The 17,203-nt window shown below is 34.1% G+C and overlaps 1 protein-coding gene across 1 annotated transcript in view; it reads right to left on the reverse strand.

Annotated features, from left to right (window-relative positions):
- Window positions 1-2,958: 2,958 nt before the first annotated feature.
- Window positions 2,959-17,203, reverse strand: part of ELOVL4 (ELOVL fatty acid elongase 4) — a 32,888-nt gene continuing 18,643 nt past the window's right edge. Inside the window, exons 2-6 of the mRNA XM_054492846.2 lie at window positions 14,345-14,532; window positions 13,109-13,189; window positions 9,770-9,941; window positions 7,565-7,692; window positions 2,959-5,027 (exon numbers count right to left, since the gene is read on the reverse strand). Coding sequence (XP_054348821.2) covers window positions 4,752-5,027; window positions 7,565-7,692; window positions 9,770-9,941; window positions 13,109-13,189; window positions 14,345-14,532 — 845 coding nt within the window. The 3' untranslated portion in view covers window positions 2,959-4,751. The remainder of the gene's footprint in view (window positions 5,028-7,564; window positions 7,693-9,769; window positions 9,942-13,108; window positions 13,190-14,344; window positions 14,533-17,203) is intronic.

The raw sequence follows: 17,203 nt of genomic DNA on the forward strand, positions 1-17,203 counted from the left end.
GACAAAGAAGGGATTTCAACTGGATGCTTTCCTTTTTCTCCATGGCAAATTCAATGAAAATAAAATTTAACTGAGAAAAGGAGCAATCTGACTGGCTTCTCTAAAATTGCAGAAAAGGGATTCAGGAATACCTAAAGACTGACAGAGTACATGGAATATGTACATGGACTGATGAAATATTCTTTATAACAATCTTGTATTTAAATTGAGAAATAATAATTTCAAGATCCTATGTTTTTAGAAATAGCCATATTATTTAAACCTTTGAAGATTTTTTGTATTTAGGATGGCTTTTAATTTGGACATATTCTGTATAGATGTTCAAAAGCAATGTGACCTTCTGATAGCTGCATTATAATTAGATATTAAGTGATGTGTTTCAGCGTGCACTTTTTCTCTCAAAGGAGATACTACTTTATTAACACATTCCCTGGGATAACCTCATGTATGAGAATGGAAAAAAAAAATCAAAATCTAAGTTGAGTTTCTATTTAAGACCAGATGGGTCTCCAAGGAAGAAATGAAGGAAAATTTGCTCATGTGTATTGATGTGTAAACATGCTTTATGTGGTAAACTGAAAAAGACAAGAAAAAAAAGGAAAAGGAAAAAAACAACACGCTAATTAAAAGAAAAAGATAGAAGAAAGTTTAATTTCTCAAAGGAAATAGCCAAACCTACATTTCTAAGTCTGAAAGAACACCAAGGGGTGACTCATAGCATTCCCATTAATCATCTAAAGACAGCTCTGGATCCCCTTCTGCCTAAGTCACAAGGCTCTTCCAGTGATACATTCTAAAATCTTACAATCTTCATGTGGCAGTGGTTCTATATATCAATTATTTTAAATTTAGGTTTTTTAATCTCCTCCAGGATTCGCAGCCTCCTATGAAAACAAATTCAAAAGGATCTTTGCCTTTCAATTCACAGCTGTGCCTTCCCCTCTGTAATTTATAGGAAAACTAACTTCTAACACTTACATGATTTGTAGTATTTTGAAACAAAAATATTAGGTTGGTGCAAAAATACTACTACAAAACAGGAATCCACTTCTACTTCTCTTCCTTTTCACAAATATTCTTGTCATTCAGAAGTTATCTGCCTAAAATACAAAAGACTAAGCATGGATTCTAAATTACACCACTAATAAGGACTTGCTTTCTAAGGTCACTTGCCAAAATTACTTGCACGCTGAGTGGCTAGTGACCAATTTCCTTCAGCAGGTTTTATGATTACTGCTCAGATGTTGTGTACCTGTGTACACAGCTCAGTATCACAGTCTCTCACCTCTGCTGTCCTATTTACCATCCGGCAGGATGCTGAAATCTGCCACCCAGGTCCATGCTGAGCAGGCCAGCCAGCACACATCCTGGTTAGCTGTAACTGTTTTTTTCTTTTTTTTTTTAATTTTATTATTATTATACTTTAAGTTTTAGGGTACATGTGCACAATGTGCAGGTTAGTTACATATGTATACATGTGCCATGCTGGTGTGCTGCACCCATTAACTCGTCATTTAGCATTAGGTATATCTCCTAAAGCTATCCCTGTCCCCTCCCCCCACCCCACAACAGTCCCCAGAGTGTGATGTTCCCCTTCCTGTGTCCATGTGTTCTCACTGTTCAATTCCCACCTATGAGTGAGAATATGCGGTGTTTGGTTTTCTGTTCTTGCGATAGTTTACTGAGAATGATGATTTCCAATTTCATCCATGTCCCTACAAAGGACATGAACTCATCATTTTTTATGGCTGCATAGTATTCCATGGTGTATAGGTGCCACATTTTCTTAATCCAGTCTATCATTGTTGGACATATGGGTTAGTAAGCACGGTGTTATGAGTACAGCTGGTTGAGATTAGGGCTATAACAAGGAAAGAACTGGGAGACTGTGAACTCTTCAGTGTGTTGTCTCATTCTGAAGGTGAGAGAGATTCAAAAGTTCTGCTCCAATAGTCAATATATAGTATCTGACTTGTATTGTCAAATAGATAATAAAACAAAAATCACTTATACCTCTATGTTCTCTTTCCCATTTACAGGGTAGCTGAGTTGCATATATGAAACAAGCCTGTAAATTAAAATATTCCTAATAAACTAAAAGCAGTGCTAGATTCCATGTTCTGAAGTACAAACATAAGAATCCATGTTAAAATATTTTTGAATACCTTGAGAACATGCACAACAAGAGAAAGAGAATGAATTAATAATGTTAAAACTAAAACTAGTCATTTGTTAGTTTCCATCAGCAAAACAGTCAAGAGTAACAGACTTGGGAGGCCAAGGCAGGAGGATTGCTTAAGGTGAGGAGTTCAAGACCAGCCTGGGCAACATAGTGAAATCTCATTTCTACCAAAAAATGAAGAAGTAACAAAGGAAAGAGAAAGAGCTATGGTCATCTATTATAGAGGAAAACTCACATGTCTCAGGTATTTCTAGTTATTGTAAGTATTTAACAAATTCCTTGTCTTCTATGTAAGAAAATGTTACTTTAGTTAGTGACAAAGTTTTACCAAGTAGGAGACACAATCTTTATTCATCAGTTTCTAGATATAAGGCATGCAATATATCTGCGATAACAGAGAAATTATGAAAGCTACTGGAAAAGGCTGTATTTATGACATCTTATAATCATCTTCTATAAAGAAACTTATAGTAAGGACTGAATGATTTAAATGGAAGAATACAAGAACTTCCCCATTTAGGTAAGAATAATTTAGAAGAAAATGGTATGTTTTATGTCTGAATGAAAAGCTCTTCCAAAAGCAACTAATTTTTAAAGTAAAAATATGCTACAATAGAAAATAAGCTTTTTACCTGAAATGGTAGATACCCAAGTTCTAGTTTGATTTTTTTCTATATAAGAAATTAGCAGCAGAAAACAATTTAGAATTAACTAAATCAAATAAACATCTAGCAGACAGTTTACATTATAATAAACTGATTAACAAAAAAAAATCATTTTTTCCCACAGCAGAAGTATATTTATTGTGCTGAAATCGGGTAGCAGGGAATGAATAGCTCTTGGGAACCAGTACAGAATGTTCACAAAGATTTACAAATCTCTAGTCATTACACACTGAGCAACAAAACAAAGGTGTTGAATCCTCTTAGATCAAACTACTTTATATGTTGCAAATTTTCTGTAATTCTCATGACTGCATGCCTTTGGGGAAAAAGTATTTAATTTTAATGCACAATAAATATGTTATAGCTTACAAAATATTCTGAAATAGTTTGTACAAACAGCATACATCCTACACATGCAGCTTTGACATATTGTTGAGATACTTAAGAAATATTCATGCTTTTTTTTGGTCACATTTTGTCTTTCTCTAGTAATCCCTTTGCAACATCCCTTAAAAAATTAACCTATGTAGTAAAACATGATACAAATTCTTTCCTACTTTATTTCCAGTTGTTCACTTATATTACATGAAATACTTCATTTGTAAATAGCAAATTAAATGTCATAGTTCTGACTACTCTCACTTTTATTCATTTTGTGTTTTAACAACACCTTGTAACATCAAGCATTGAATTTAACAATCTTTAGCACCAAGGAGTCAAGAATATTGCACCAAAATGGGTTTATACTTCATACCTAGTTAATAAATAAGATCTTGCAACTTAGTCACAAGGAAAACGTTACTCCAAAATTAAACACATTGAAAGAGAAGGATAGTTTCACAGAAATGTTTGGTGTATGCTATTTGTCATAAAAGCAAAAAAATACTAGTGGACTTGAAAGTTAACATTAAAATTTACATTAGAAGACTCCTTGATTTTTTAATTAAAATTTATTTAATTTTAAATGTTCTTTCCAACAGAAGAGGTAGGTATATTTCCACATATGAAAAATCAGGAACAGCCATAAATCAAAACAAGGAAAGTCTGATAAAAATCAACATATTCTAACAGCACATAAATGTAATATCTTATGATGTTACTAATAAAGACATGAGTTGTTTCATGTTTCAATCAGACAATAATCTTAATTTTCATAATATATTTCTGCTACTAACAGGAGTATTCAAATGCTGCCTTTTCATCACAAAAAATTGTTTCCCCACAGTGATTTGAGCCTCGAGTCATGGTGATCTCTGGGTCACCAGACAAGACTTTACTGCAATTCTTTCTTATTTTCACCAACACCATCATCATCAAGCCTCTAAGATTCTACAGAGATCAGCAGATTTTAAAAATTTAATTACAACCAAAAGTATACGCTGACTAGAGGTGGAGAGATTTGACCATTCCGGTCAGCAAATGAATTCAAATGTGCAAGTTTAAGTGTATACACATTTTCAGCTTTGGACAAGAAAATGTAACACCACTGATTTCAGTCAGTAGATAAGATAATTAGTAATTTATCAAAATAATTCATAAAGACCGTTTCTGTGATCATCTAAAATTCAGACCGAAGAATGAGTGACTATAAGATACATGAAAAATCTCATCCTTTAGACAACTGGATGTGAACAGGGGGAGAATCTCCAAAGTCACTTAATGATTGCTTTGGTCTGGAGAATATCAAGGCTAATTTTTAAACAAATGTTTAAAATAAAAACTTCATAAATAAAACATCTGGGTATGGTATTAACACTTTACTCAGTCTAAGAGTTACTAGGACATAGAGCACATTTGTCTTTTCTCCCCACCCCCAAGCTCTCCTTTGCTTCTGTTTTCCCTGAAATTTTATATGATACGGGAGTTTTTCCTCACTGTCAACAACAGTTAAGGCCCAGTTCAATTTAATCTCCTTTTGCTTTTCCATTTTTCTGCTTTTTTCCATTTTCTATCACGAGTTGTTTTTCTGATTTGCTCACACCATTTGCTGAAATACCATTCATGGCTATTTTTCCAGCTTTTGGTTTCTTAGGCTCTTTGTATGTCCGAATGTAGAAGTTAAGAAAGAGAAATATGAAGCTGATTGCGTAGGCAATTAGAGCCCAGTGCATCCATTTGGGGAAGGGGCAGTCAGTGTAAAGAGACAGTGCCGTGTGCCCAATGGTCACATGGAACTGAACCTGAAAAACAGAAATGACAGCACAAAACATTTAATCTGAATAGTAAACAACTTTTAACAACATCAGCATCTTCTACATAGCTATCACAGGCCCAAATTTTGCCACACTGTGCAAAATGTATTGTTTTCTGGCTCCCATGGCTAGCTCCTCATTCACAGCTCAAATGCCATCTCCTCAGTAAGGACTCTCTGACAAGACTTCAATTTCAATTGGCCCTCCCAATCTCATTAACCAAAGAGCTTCTTGCATTTTTTTAAGGAGAATTATAACTATTTGAAATTGTCTTCTGTATTTGTTATTTCTTTATTGCCTATAGAATATGACTCCAGAAGGCAGGGCTTTGTCTTGCCCATCGGTGATTCTTGAGTCCTCAGCACAGCGTCAGGATCAATGAATATGTGCTGAATAATGTTATCTGATGAAAGGGAATCAATGGCCTAGGAGAGTAAAGTAATAGTATTGTAGGCTCTTCAATTTTGTTTTCCTCCCACATTTTAGATTGGTTTCTTTCTATCAAATTGTCAGCAAGCAGATACACATACTTAAAATGAGCTTATCAAAATGGCTCATTTATTTCTTACAGATAGTAGGCAGGTAAATTTTTATTTGAAAGAACACTATCCTTTAAAGACTAATATTTTGATGGCCAGGTGCGATGGCTCATGCCTGCAATCCCAGCACTTTGGGAGGCCGAGGCAGGTGGATCAACTGAGGTCAGGAGTTCAAAACCACCCTGGCCAACATGGTGAAACCCCATTTCTACTAAAAATACAAAAAATTAGCCAGGCGTGGTGGTCCATGCCTGTAATCCCAGCTACTCGGGAGGCTGAAGCAGGAGAATCGCTTGAACCCGGGAGGCAGAAGTTACAGTGAGCCCAGACTGCACCATTGCACTCTAGCTTGGGCAACAAGAGCAAAACTCCGTCCCAAAAAAAGAAAAAACTAATATTTGGATAAAATTTAGTAGATATTTTAGAATAAATACAAGAAGAATCACTTTCAACTTTAAGAATTTTTAAAAGGAAAAAAGCCCAAAGTTAGATGATTAAAATGAAATAGATTCTGATGTATCAGTAAAAGAATGGGTCAAGACATAATGTTAACAAGGGTTAACTTTTTATACAATTAACTTATATGACTAACTGTTGTGGGAGCTTCTGGCTTGGAAATACAAACTCAGCATCCTGTTTGAAATGGACAATTGTGGTTTCTCTTTTAAGGATAGCATTGTTCTTAAAATATTAATTATTGATTAAAATAATCAGTATTACTTATTTTAAATATTAAAATAATGTATGCCATGTAAGCTAAAAATTTATACTATATTAAACAATTTTTATAATTTTCCTTGGCAAATATTTTAATTTGAAGAACTTGTGGTTTCACAATGGTTTTTAGAAGCTGCATCACCAAAAAGGGTGTGTATAAGGGTGTGATTGGGTATGGCATCACTCAAGGAGAGCCAGGTGTAGGCTCCAACAAACCAGATAGTACTAATTCACATGATTTTGATCACCTCTTCATTTTCTTAGGTCCGTTTACTACTTACTGAGAGAAATGAATTACACAAACTGTGTTAACAGCTTCTACATAAAAACTGGAGGAAGCTTCCTATACCACTTTGGTTACAAATGAATCCTTCGCACCCAGCATTTCCCAAAAGTTGTGCTTCCTGTTTGGTTAGCCAGCTGTTTAGCAACTTAAAGCAAAGATGAATAATATTTCCAAATGTGATTCCACTGATAAAATTGTGCACATGCTATGATTAAAGCTAATTATAATAAATTCTAAAGCTTGAAAAATAGTTACCAGGTTGGCTTTGAATTTCCAGTTTGATTACAGGCTAGTGCCTAGCATCTGAAAGATACACGAAAGCACACACTCAGATTGCCACAAGCAGTCTTACCAGGGGGATGTGCTGAAAACTGTCTGGACTAAAGAACACCATTTGAAAATATCTGTCTCTGCTCTCTTAAAGACAGTGTTTTAGAGAATTACAAGGAGTTCTCTCGTCCTTATTCCCTTCCTTTGCCCCACCGCTTCCTTGGCTATGTGCTTTCTTTTCAGCTGTATATTCTAAATATATGAGATATGTTAAAGACTGAAAAATGAAATAAAAAACAAAATTTTTAAGCAAGGACAAGATGAAGAGAGGTAATAAAATTTTAAGTTAAGAAAATCACCTGAAGGGAAAAAATACATATTATTTTTCTATTCATACATAAATCCACGTACTTTGTAGCGTGCTTAGATCTTTAATCATCCTTTCCACAAACATGTTTAGAGAATGTTTTCCTTAGAGGAGTAAGTGCTATGTCTAGTCTTTTAAGCATATTATAAAAAACAAAGATTTGCTGGGACCAATAAGTCTATGAATAGGTCGGCTAGAGTCAAGTGGGCATAACTGCGATATAGTTAGAGGATAAAGTTAATTTCATAATAGAAAATTGTCTAAAATGACTTTGCACTTTAAAATTAATCAAATTTAAACAATTTCAGTATTTTACCAGAAGAAACTTTAGAAGCATTTAACTCACCAGTTGCAACATAGTCAGGTATCGTTTCCACCAAAGATATTTCTGAATCCATGGGCCAAATGCAGTTAACCCATAGTATGAGTACATAATCACATGGATAAAGGAATTCAACTGGGCTCCAAAAAATGCTTTAGAAAAACAACAGGTAATTACAAGATACAGAAAATTTTATTAGGCAGTAAGCCACTGAGATGTACAATAAATGAATACACATTATTTTTTAGTATTTAATCTTGAGTACAGATTAGAAATGAAAAATATAAAGTAGTACTAATGAAAAAGTTTTCCCTTCAGATTAAGCTAGGTATTTTTAAAGTTTATATTTGAGGTTTTACCATATAAATAAAAATGTATGTTCAAATGCAAAGGACTTTCAAAGTGGTAGGTTTTCAAATGGAGTACTCCAGTGAGCTTAAATAGGCCCAAATGTAGAACTGTTGCCTATGTTACTTTTAATTCTACTATTCTTGCCTTTAGATGTGCCAATATACATATCTGCAACAAAACAGTACTTATTTCTTAGGTTTCTAAATAGTTTAAAATATGATAGCACTACATACATTGAATAATTCATTTAATATAGATAAATCTACAGAGATATTCCACTCAGTCAAACTCAATGACACTCTTTCTTTTCAGAATATTAATTAAATCAAGGTATAGATGTAATAATAATTAATTTTGTCATAAAGTGATCTAAGTGTTCAGTACAGATTTACTAATTTTCTTTTAAAATTACAGAGGTTGCCTTTAACTGTATTGTTTTAAACTGGGCCCCCAATAATATATGTATGAATTCCTAAGCTGCCAATTATCATAATATGACAATGGAAAGCAGCAAGGTGAACTATACTATAATGACTTGTACCCTGGATCCTCCTCAGAGTAATAATCTGCATCAAGCTCAACAATGTGAATCATCCTTAATCTACAGGCATCTGAAAAGACAGGAGGCAGATCTTGGCCAAACTATGAATTTAGATCCTCTTTAACATTAACAAGGCTATATAAAATTTCCTTTGAATAAGAACCAACAAGACCTATACAGGCTGAGTATTCCTTATCCAAAATGCTCAGGACCAGATGTGTTTCTGATTTCAGATTTTTTTAAACTTCGGAATATGTGCATAGACATAATGATGTGTCTTGGGGATAGGACTCAGGTCTAAATCCAAAACTTCATATACACCTTATATATGTGTCCTGAAAGTAATTTTATAAAATTTTAAAATAATTTTATGCATTAAAGTTTGTGTACTCTGAACATCAGAAAGCAAAGATGTCACCCGTGTGGACATTATCTGTGGTTGTTTGGCATCAATATTATGCTGTACATGGAAAAGGGCTAAGAGGGTCTTTTTTCCCTTAGGTATACTGAATAAAGTGTGTTGTGCACTTGTGTTTTGACTGTGACCCATCACATGAGGTCAGGTGTGTAATTTTCCACCTGTGGTGTCATGTTGGTGCTCAAAAAGTTTTGAATTTTGGAGCATTTGGATTTCAGATGTTTAGATTAGGGATGTTCATTCTGTATTAGAGCAGGAGTGAGCTATGGGCTAAGATGGAAATCTTCAGATTTGAGGGGCTGTGTCTTGGTATTCTTTGGATCAGAACTACTGACCCATTTCCCCATCAAAATATTGTTTTCTACCTTTAGTCTTGGTTGATGCTCATCTCTGGGGCAAATCTTTAGGTATTAAAGTAGTCACAGATAAAAAGCAAAAGTCATACTTGCCTCAAATTTTTTTAAAAATGAAATGATGGCTGGGTGTGGTGGCTCATGCCTGTAATCCCAACACTTTGGGAGGCCAAGGTGGGCGGATCACAAGGTCAAGAGATCGAGACCATCCTGGCCAACATAGTGAAACCCTGTCTCTACTAAAAATACAAAAAATTAGCTAGGCGTGGTGGTGTGTGCCTGTAGTCCCAGCTACTCAGGAGGCCGAGGCAGGAGAATCACTGGAACCCGGGAGGCGGAGGTTGCAGTGAGCCGAGATCGCACCACTGCACTCCAGCCTGGTGACAGAGCGAGACTCCATCTCAAAAAAAAGAAAAAAAAAGAAAAAAAAAGAAATGAACATGGAAATGATTAACCATGAAAGCAAGTTAAATGGTAGATCAAGTCGAAGTCCTAGGTTCTCATTGCTTTCCACTGAACACATATATGCAATTAAATGCAAGCAGTATATTCCTGAAGATGCTCACCTTGTCCTCCTGCAACCCACTTAATTCCAATCCACCACAAGGTAAACATCGTACAGTGATGATACACATGAAGGAAAGAAACTTGGTTGTTTTTCTTTCTCAGAATAAAAAACACTGTGTCCAAATACTCAACTCCTTTAGATACAAAGTACCACCACAGAGCAGCAGCTATCTGTAAAAAGGGAAAGCGTGTGTTATAAACACCAAAATGACACTATTGTATGGGTTTATACTCATTGTAAGTAAGTCCAAAATAAACATTTGTATATTGCACAAAATGTACAAGGCATGGAATCATTAATGGCTAAGTAGGTTTGAAAAACCTAAGCATCTCTCCATGGGGAAAAATAGAAAAGAAAGAGTCCAAAGCTCTATCTATACAGTGCCAATAAGTTAGAGAACATTTTCTGTCTGTTCCATAGGTAGATGTCACATAGTGTCAAACTGCTGAATACAGAGCTGGAAGCACGTTCAGACTGCTGTGCTTTTCAACTTGGTAGAGGAACTAAGATGTTTACTTTGTAAAATGATTTTAGTTGTTCATGCTTAGCCTACATCATACCTCAGAAAAACTTGCAAGTAAGTTCATGTAGCAATTGGTCTCTACAAGTGTCTGCCTGTCTGCCCACCCTCTCCCATCACCTTCCCCTCCCCCCCCACCTCTCCGACTGCACCAACATGTGCGACAACATAAATATCCAATCACAGCAGTTTGTATTAGGTATTAAAACCTTTAAAATAATAAATTGGAATGAACAAACAAATATTTCCTAGGTCATAAATATAATCCTGCTTACATGAATAAGTCTTTTCTTTTCCTGGGCTCTAATTAAGGCACCAGATGGTACAGAAAGATTACATTACATGTTGAGATTAAGGATCCAGTGAGAGGTGACCTCTGTATGTTTTAAAATGTTTTACAAGAATCCTACTGTAACAGTAAACAAAACTTAATTTTTTATGTCAAGTATTTTCTATGATAAGCATCCTATGTGCAAATAACAATTAAGGCAGTACATAACTAAAATCTATTTATAAGCTTTCATGTGTTAGGGCCCTGTCAGATTCATTCACAGACAGGCTTAGGTGTTTTAGAGTTGAAGGATCCCTTTGCATTTTATACCTGCACCTGGTATATGTCATGAGATTTTTGTTTGTTTTGGCTTTTGCATTTGAAAAACAAAATTATAATTTTAAAGTATGGGGAAAGAAGAAACAGAAAGCATATAAGAAACAAAGTATTTACAAACTGAGAATTATTTACTGAATTTACTTGAAAAATATCATTAAAAATGATATGAATTGGTGGAAAATAAGCTTGAAATAGTTAACTACTCCCAGCAACACTATAGTTAATATTCACTATTATATTAGTTCTTTAAAATAAAGTAACTGTCAGCATTTTGGCGTCGTAACCTTTAACTAGAAGGAAAGATATAATCTCTTATTTTTCCTCTATCTGGACCTCTACATTTGCCACAATTCACATAAAATAACAACAAATAAGTCTGCTTAGTTTGCAAACTGCACTACATATCTTTAAATAAACTACACCAAAAAGTGATACTTCTTAGCTACGTAACAATGAATACAAAAATGAGTCTCTGCATAAAATATTCACTCTATTGCATCCCATATTAGAGAGGAGAAGAGAGCGCGAGGAAGATTTCAAATGAAATCTGTTGCAAATCTCAGGTTCTTTATCCTCCTAGATTACAGTTCTCATAATAGCTCATTTTTTAAAGACTTGAAAATTTACATCTGTAAGTGAGACTGGTATTTTTAAACCTTTATCCTAAAAATAGTAAATGTTGCCCCATCCAAGGGTTTTTCTATGCATACTCCCAGAAGTCAGTCAGTCAAACACTTATCCCTGTTCCCTTCCCTACAGCAACCAAGAAGTCAGCTCTCCAACTGAAAAGATTCTTTGGCAATAGTTATCAGAAGAAAATTTTTCATAGCCAATACATCTAGAGAGTAGTCTCTCTCATTTTCTCTCAGTCACATCCCAGGTTTTATTTCCTTCTTAGTCATTTGTTTACATGGCTGCTGTCTGCCTTCTCAACCTCACTAAAATGCCAGCCCCACAAAGGCAGGGTTTTTCACCCCTGTCCCCAGTACCAACATATAGTAGATGCTCAATACCTATTTAATGAATAAATAAAACCAACATGACAACCAAACAGGTGATTTTTCATCAGTCCATAAGTCTTCTAATAGGGAAATGAAGATATGTACACAAAATGGTTAAGTACATTAAAGCAATTTGGTCTCCGGTCTTGATGAATACTGATATTTATATATTGTCTACTCCCCATGCCAGGAAACTATTTTTCTCAAGGGAAGCCACTAGATATTATTACTACATATACTATAAGTAACATAAAACATGTTATGTTGTATATGTAATTTCTAGTATGAACCACAGTATATAAGAAGAGTTCAATAAACATTTAATAGAATAAGGTAATCTGTTGTTTCTTTTGCTTAAATTAATGTTAATTTTACTAATGTAAGTGAATGGAAAATAAAATATAACATCTTGTTACTAGTGGTTTATTTTTCTGCAAATATAATAAAAAAACTGAGTTTATGCCAATACAAATTGTTCTATGCCTAATTTCCTAAACATTCCACACTTCACAAAACATTTACCTTTCCTCACTTTCTTAACACATAACTTGGACTCTAACAGTTTCTACTCTTGAGCAAAAACAAACAAACAAAAATCTAAAATAATATCTTTAAAAGAAACATGAGACTTCTTTGCTTTAACAAGTACTGCATTCTAGTAATTCAATGCATATTCACTCATGCTGCAAAATAAAACACATTTTTAAGATACAAAAACAAATTTTAAATTAAGTACTTTTTAAAAAAGCATAGTTTTACTGACTCATAACAATCTAGTATAATTTCACTATCATATTAAAGTACATTTTGCCAGGTGTAGTGGCTCACACCTGTAATCTCAGCACTTTGGGAGGCTGAGGCAAGAGGATCCCTTGTGGCTAGGAGTTCAAGACCAGCCTGGGCAACATAGCAAGACCCTGTCTCTACAAAAAGTAAAAAAATAGCTAGGCATGGTGGGACACACCCGTAGTCCCAGCTACTTGGGAGGCTGAGGCAGAAGGATCAATTGAGCCCAGGAGTTTGAGGCTGCAGTGAGCTATGATCATACCACTGCACTTCAGTCTGGGGGACAGAGCAAGAACCTGTCTCTAAATGAATGTTAAAGAACCTGTCTCTTAAAAAAAAGTACATTCTACATTTTCACAGACTGGGGCCTATAAAAATCAAACCACTTTTACTGATTAAGAGTATTTTTAATGTACTTACCCTGACTTCATGAACATTATTAGAATAATCCACACTCTGGCAAATATAGCTATATCCCGCATTATATGATCCCATGAATAACTGGAAAAAGAGTAATAATATTTGTAGTAAAGTTTTAGTAAACACAGCATTAAAAACACAATTACATACAAAATGCAGCCTTTCAAATTATTTTAAACGCAATATTTTCTTTAAAAATTTCAAATGCATTAAAAATTTCATGCGCTCCAATTGCTAGAAGTTACTGTGCATTAATTTGTTCTATAATTAAAATCTAAATTAAAAATCACATGTAACTTTTATACTGAATATTTATCTAATAAATACTTCACAGCAGTAAGAGAAATTTTTATTGCTAGGACTCAGATTTCAAAGTTGTCCTACCTTAACTGGTTTCTATGTTTGATCCAGAGTGGTTTGCATCTAACAAATTAGGTACAGGTATCCAAATAAATTAAAGTGTTTATGAAGTTGAGACTCGAGGCTAAGTTTTGAATTAAAGAAATATTTCTTTTTCTAAGAAGAGTTATTGTTTATTTTCCTAGCATTACTAGTCAGTTCTCTGGGATCATACAGAATTTTAATGAGTCTCTTAGGAAACAAATTCTTTATACATATGCAATTTAAAAAATGGCTGTTGTCAATCTAACCTTTAGGATTTCCTTTGAAAATGTTGTGGAGAATTTGCTAGTGCCCAGAAAAGTATATAATGATTAGTAACAACAGCTATATGGTAGTTAATTCATTTTAATTCCAGCCCAAAATACAACATTACATAATAGGATTTACTTGAAATTGGCATATTTTGATCAGTTACCAAACCAGAAACTACTGAATAAGAATTATAAATAAATAGCTGTTACTGTTTACCGAGTGCTTAATACGTGCCAAACACTATGCAAAAATTATCTTACTTAACTACGATAATAACCTGAGATGGTAGGTATTTGTGGGGAAAACGAGGCTAAGAAAAGTTAAATAACTTTCAATGCCAGAACAGCTAGTAAGGGTTATTTTAGAATCCAGTTGGTCTTATTCAAAATTCCATTTTAAATAACTTTCCTATACCTCATGTTTAATATTTTTGTTATTCAAAAGTGAAAAATGTCAAAAATGTACTTTTAGAGTAGCTAACAGTTATGTCTGGGTAAAATATTACAATGATGGTTTTACACATTCTCATTTTTAAATTTCCAATAACCTTGGAAAATTATTAAAGTGATCTTAAAAACATACCTCTCTGAAGATAAAAAGGTTAAGCAAAACCATTCCAAAATTATAGATAATGAGCACTAGACGCATCTGAAAAGGTTCTCGGTCCTTCATCCATTTTGGACCCAGCCACACAAACAGGAGATAAAGAGTGCTTATACTTAGTGTAGGCCAAGGAGACTGCATCAGAGGCCAATTTTCCACACGCTTATCTACAGAGAGAACAAAATACCATAAAATTCATTAATCAATAAATGTTTTATAAAATACACTTTTTAGGAATCAAGATGTTTCAACTTAATTTCTAATTTGACCAAATACGGATCACTGTCCTTTGAGTCCCAACAAAAAACACATGGTATAAAAACCAAAGAAATAATACTGACTCCTGCAAGTGGCTTTTGAAAATTATGCTTCATTACTTATGTCACACATTATGTTTTACAGAGAACCTACAGAACAAAAACAAGAAATAAAACGCACTAAAAACAGAGGTGGTTATCTTGGGATGAAAAGTTAATGAAAAACTTCATACACAGAAAATAAATATGTTACGGAAACATTTGTCTTCCATATTACACACGTGAAATTTATTAGGGCAGCTTGGAGGCTGCTCTGTGTGTCCACTCTTAAAGCAGGCAAGAATGTAACTGGAGAGGTACATACGGGGCGATGGTAGCCATTTGCTGAAATATCTGAAGACACTGAAGACAAGAGTATAGGGGCACTGAGAGATTAAGTTAGGGTTAATTACAATTCTATAATGTATTTAAACAGTCACCATATTCAAGACATTTTTCTAACTTTTTCATTGAGAGCATGCGCCTATTTTATTCCCATGAATAACTAACTTGAATGTTTTTCTCTAGAGCTGTGTATCACATAACTTACATATGTGTAACTATATATATAATGCAACACATTATTTTACTTAAAATGAATTGATTGTCCAGCATATTCAAATATGCAACCATAAATCAATTTTATAATGGAATGTTGCCACAAGTAAAACATTTCTGCAACAAGCATGACAATGAAATATGGATGGGATTAACAAAAATTTATCTTTTAACACATTTTTAAAAATATTAATTTTTATATTTCTAAAAGCTAAACAACAGTTGAAGGTTGCAAATCTAATTTCTAATTTATTCTTGGCAATGCAAAACATTTTACATCGTATTTTGAAGAATAATGTATTTTTAAAGTAGTAAAGGAAAATTCAACTTCTTAGAACCAACCTAAATGAATTTAACTTAATTGTTGATTATAATAACTCCCTATTTAAACTGTCATTTTTACTAAAGGCTGTATATGCAAAATGCTTCTGGATCAGTGAACTAGGTATTAAAATACCTTACTTAAAAAATTAATCTGTGTCTATATACTGTCAATAGACAATAAGATACAAGATATAAAACACAATGTTTAATCAAACAATTTGCAAAGTCAGGAAATGACACAACAACTATGGTTTTAATGAAATCAGAGTTGTTAAGAAGGTGAGCTATTGCTTGATGACTCATGATATGGGAAAAAAAGGTGATAATGACTTGAAAGAAAAACAGATATGGGAACCAGGAAAACAGAAAAACTGATTTTATTTCATAGTTTTAAAAGGAGGTCTACTATTCATAGAGATTATGGCTATATCACTCAAATCAAACACATTTCAGAGTTAAAAATAAACCAATATATTTGAACCACAGGAGAGATGATAAACCTCTCACAAGGAGGAAATGACTTAAAAGATGGCGCGGCTGACATTTGTTAAAAAGGCATTGTGCCACGAAGGTCTTATCAGTGACTGTTCACTTTTCTTAATGGCATTTTATCATTTTATGTTCATTATCATTCTAGGACCATATCTTTCTATGCTAAAGGCCCCCTATAAAAGATGAGGTGTGCATCTACTTAGGTATTTCTTTTTCTATATTATAGAGAAAAAAGATTTAGACAAACCCCTTACATTATAGAAGAAACATTTAGACAAACTCTCTGTTCTAGGTCACAGAGAAGGAGTTGCTGTGGTATCCTGTTCTTTTCCACAAACTTTAAGGCAGATGCTGTTTTTCCCGTGAGACTTATACAAAGAGCAAAAGTACTCTCATTAATGCCATACTCCATGTAACAAAGAAAGGAAGATAAATGTATCTGTGAGGAGATTTTAATTTCTAACATCACAGATTATCTCTCACCCTTACCACATACAGAATTCCTACTGACTTCAAAGAAAGTTCTGAGTAGCAGGTAGAGAAAAAAAATTAAAGAAATAGGTCCAAACCTCTGCCAGAAATTAAATAAAAGTGCTCATTCTTTTTGATGTACAGTGTGGTATGCTGTATCGTTTTCATTCAACAGAGAAATTTAAAGAGAGGACTACCACAGGAGAGAGGGAAAGAGACACTAGCGAGAAGCTGAGGATCTTACAATATGAAACACTAATAGAGGCCAATAGAAGAGTAAAAAAGTAAAGAGAAACAGGAAATAACAGAGGCATCAGAGAAAGCACACAAGACCCTACCAGTAAGTAGACTGGTGACTGGGTCTTTTTTTTTTTTTTTTTGCTTTTTTTTTTTTTAAGAGATGGAGTCTCATTCTATTGTCCAGACTAGAGGGCAGTGGTGCACATATGGCTCACTGCAGCCTCCACCTCCAGGGCTCAAGTGATCCACCTGCCTCAGCCTCCTGAGTTGCTGATGCCACAGATTATAAGTAAATAAAAATGCTCATTCTTTTTTACATATAGTGTGGTGCACTGTTGTTCTCTCATTCAACAGAGAATTTCCAAAAGAGAGAAGGAAAGAGGCACTAGTAAGAAGCCACCATGACCAGCTGACTGGCTGAGTTCTAACACTGGCTCTGCTACTGTGCATAGGACCT

Source organism: Pongo pygmaeus, chromosome 5, assembly GCF_028885625.2.
Source record: "Pongo pygmaeus isolate AG05252 chromosome 5, NHGRI_mPonPyg2-v2.0_pri, whole genome shotgun sequence".
Classification (NCBI taxonomy): domain Eukaryota; kingdom Metazoa; phylum Chordata; class Mammalia; order Primates; family Hominidae; genus Pongo; species Pongo pygmaeus.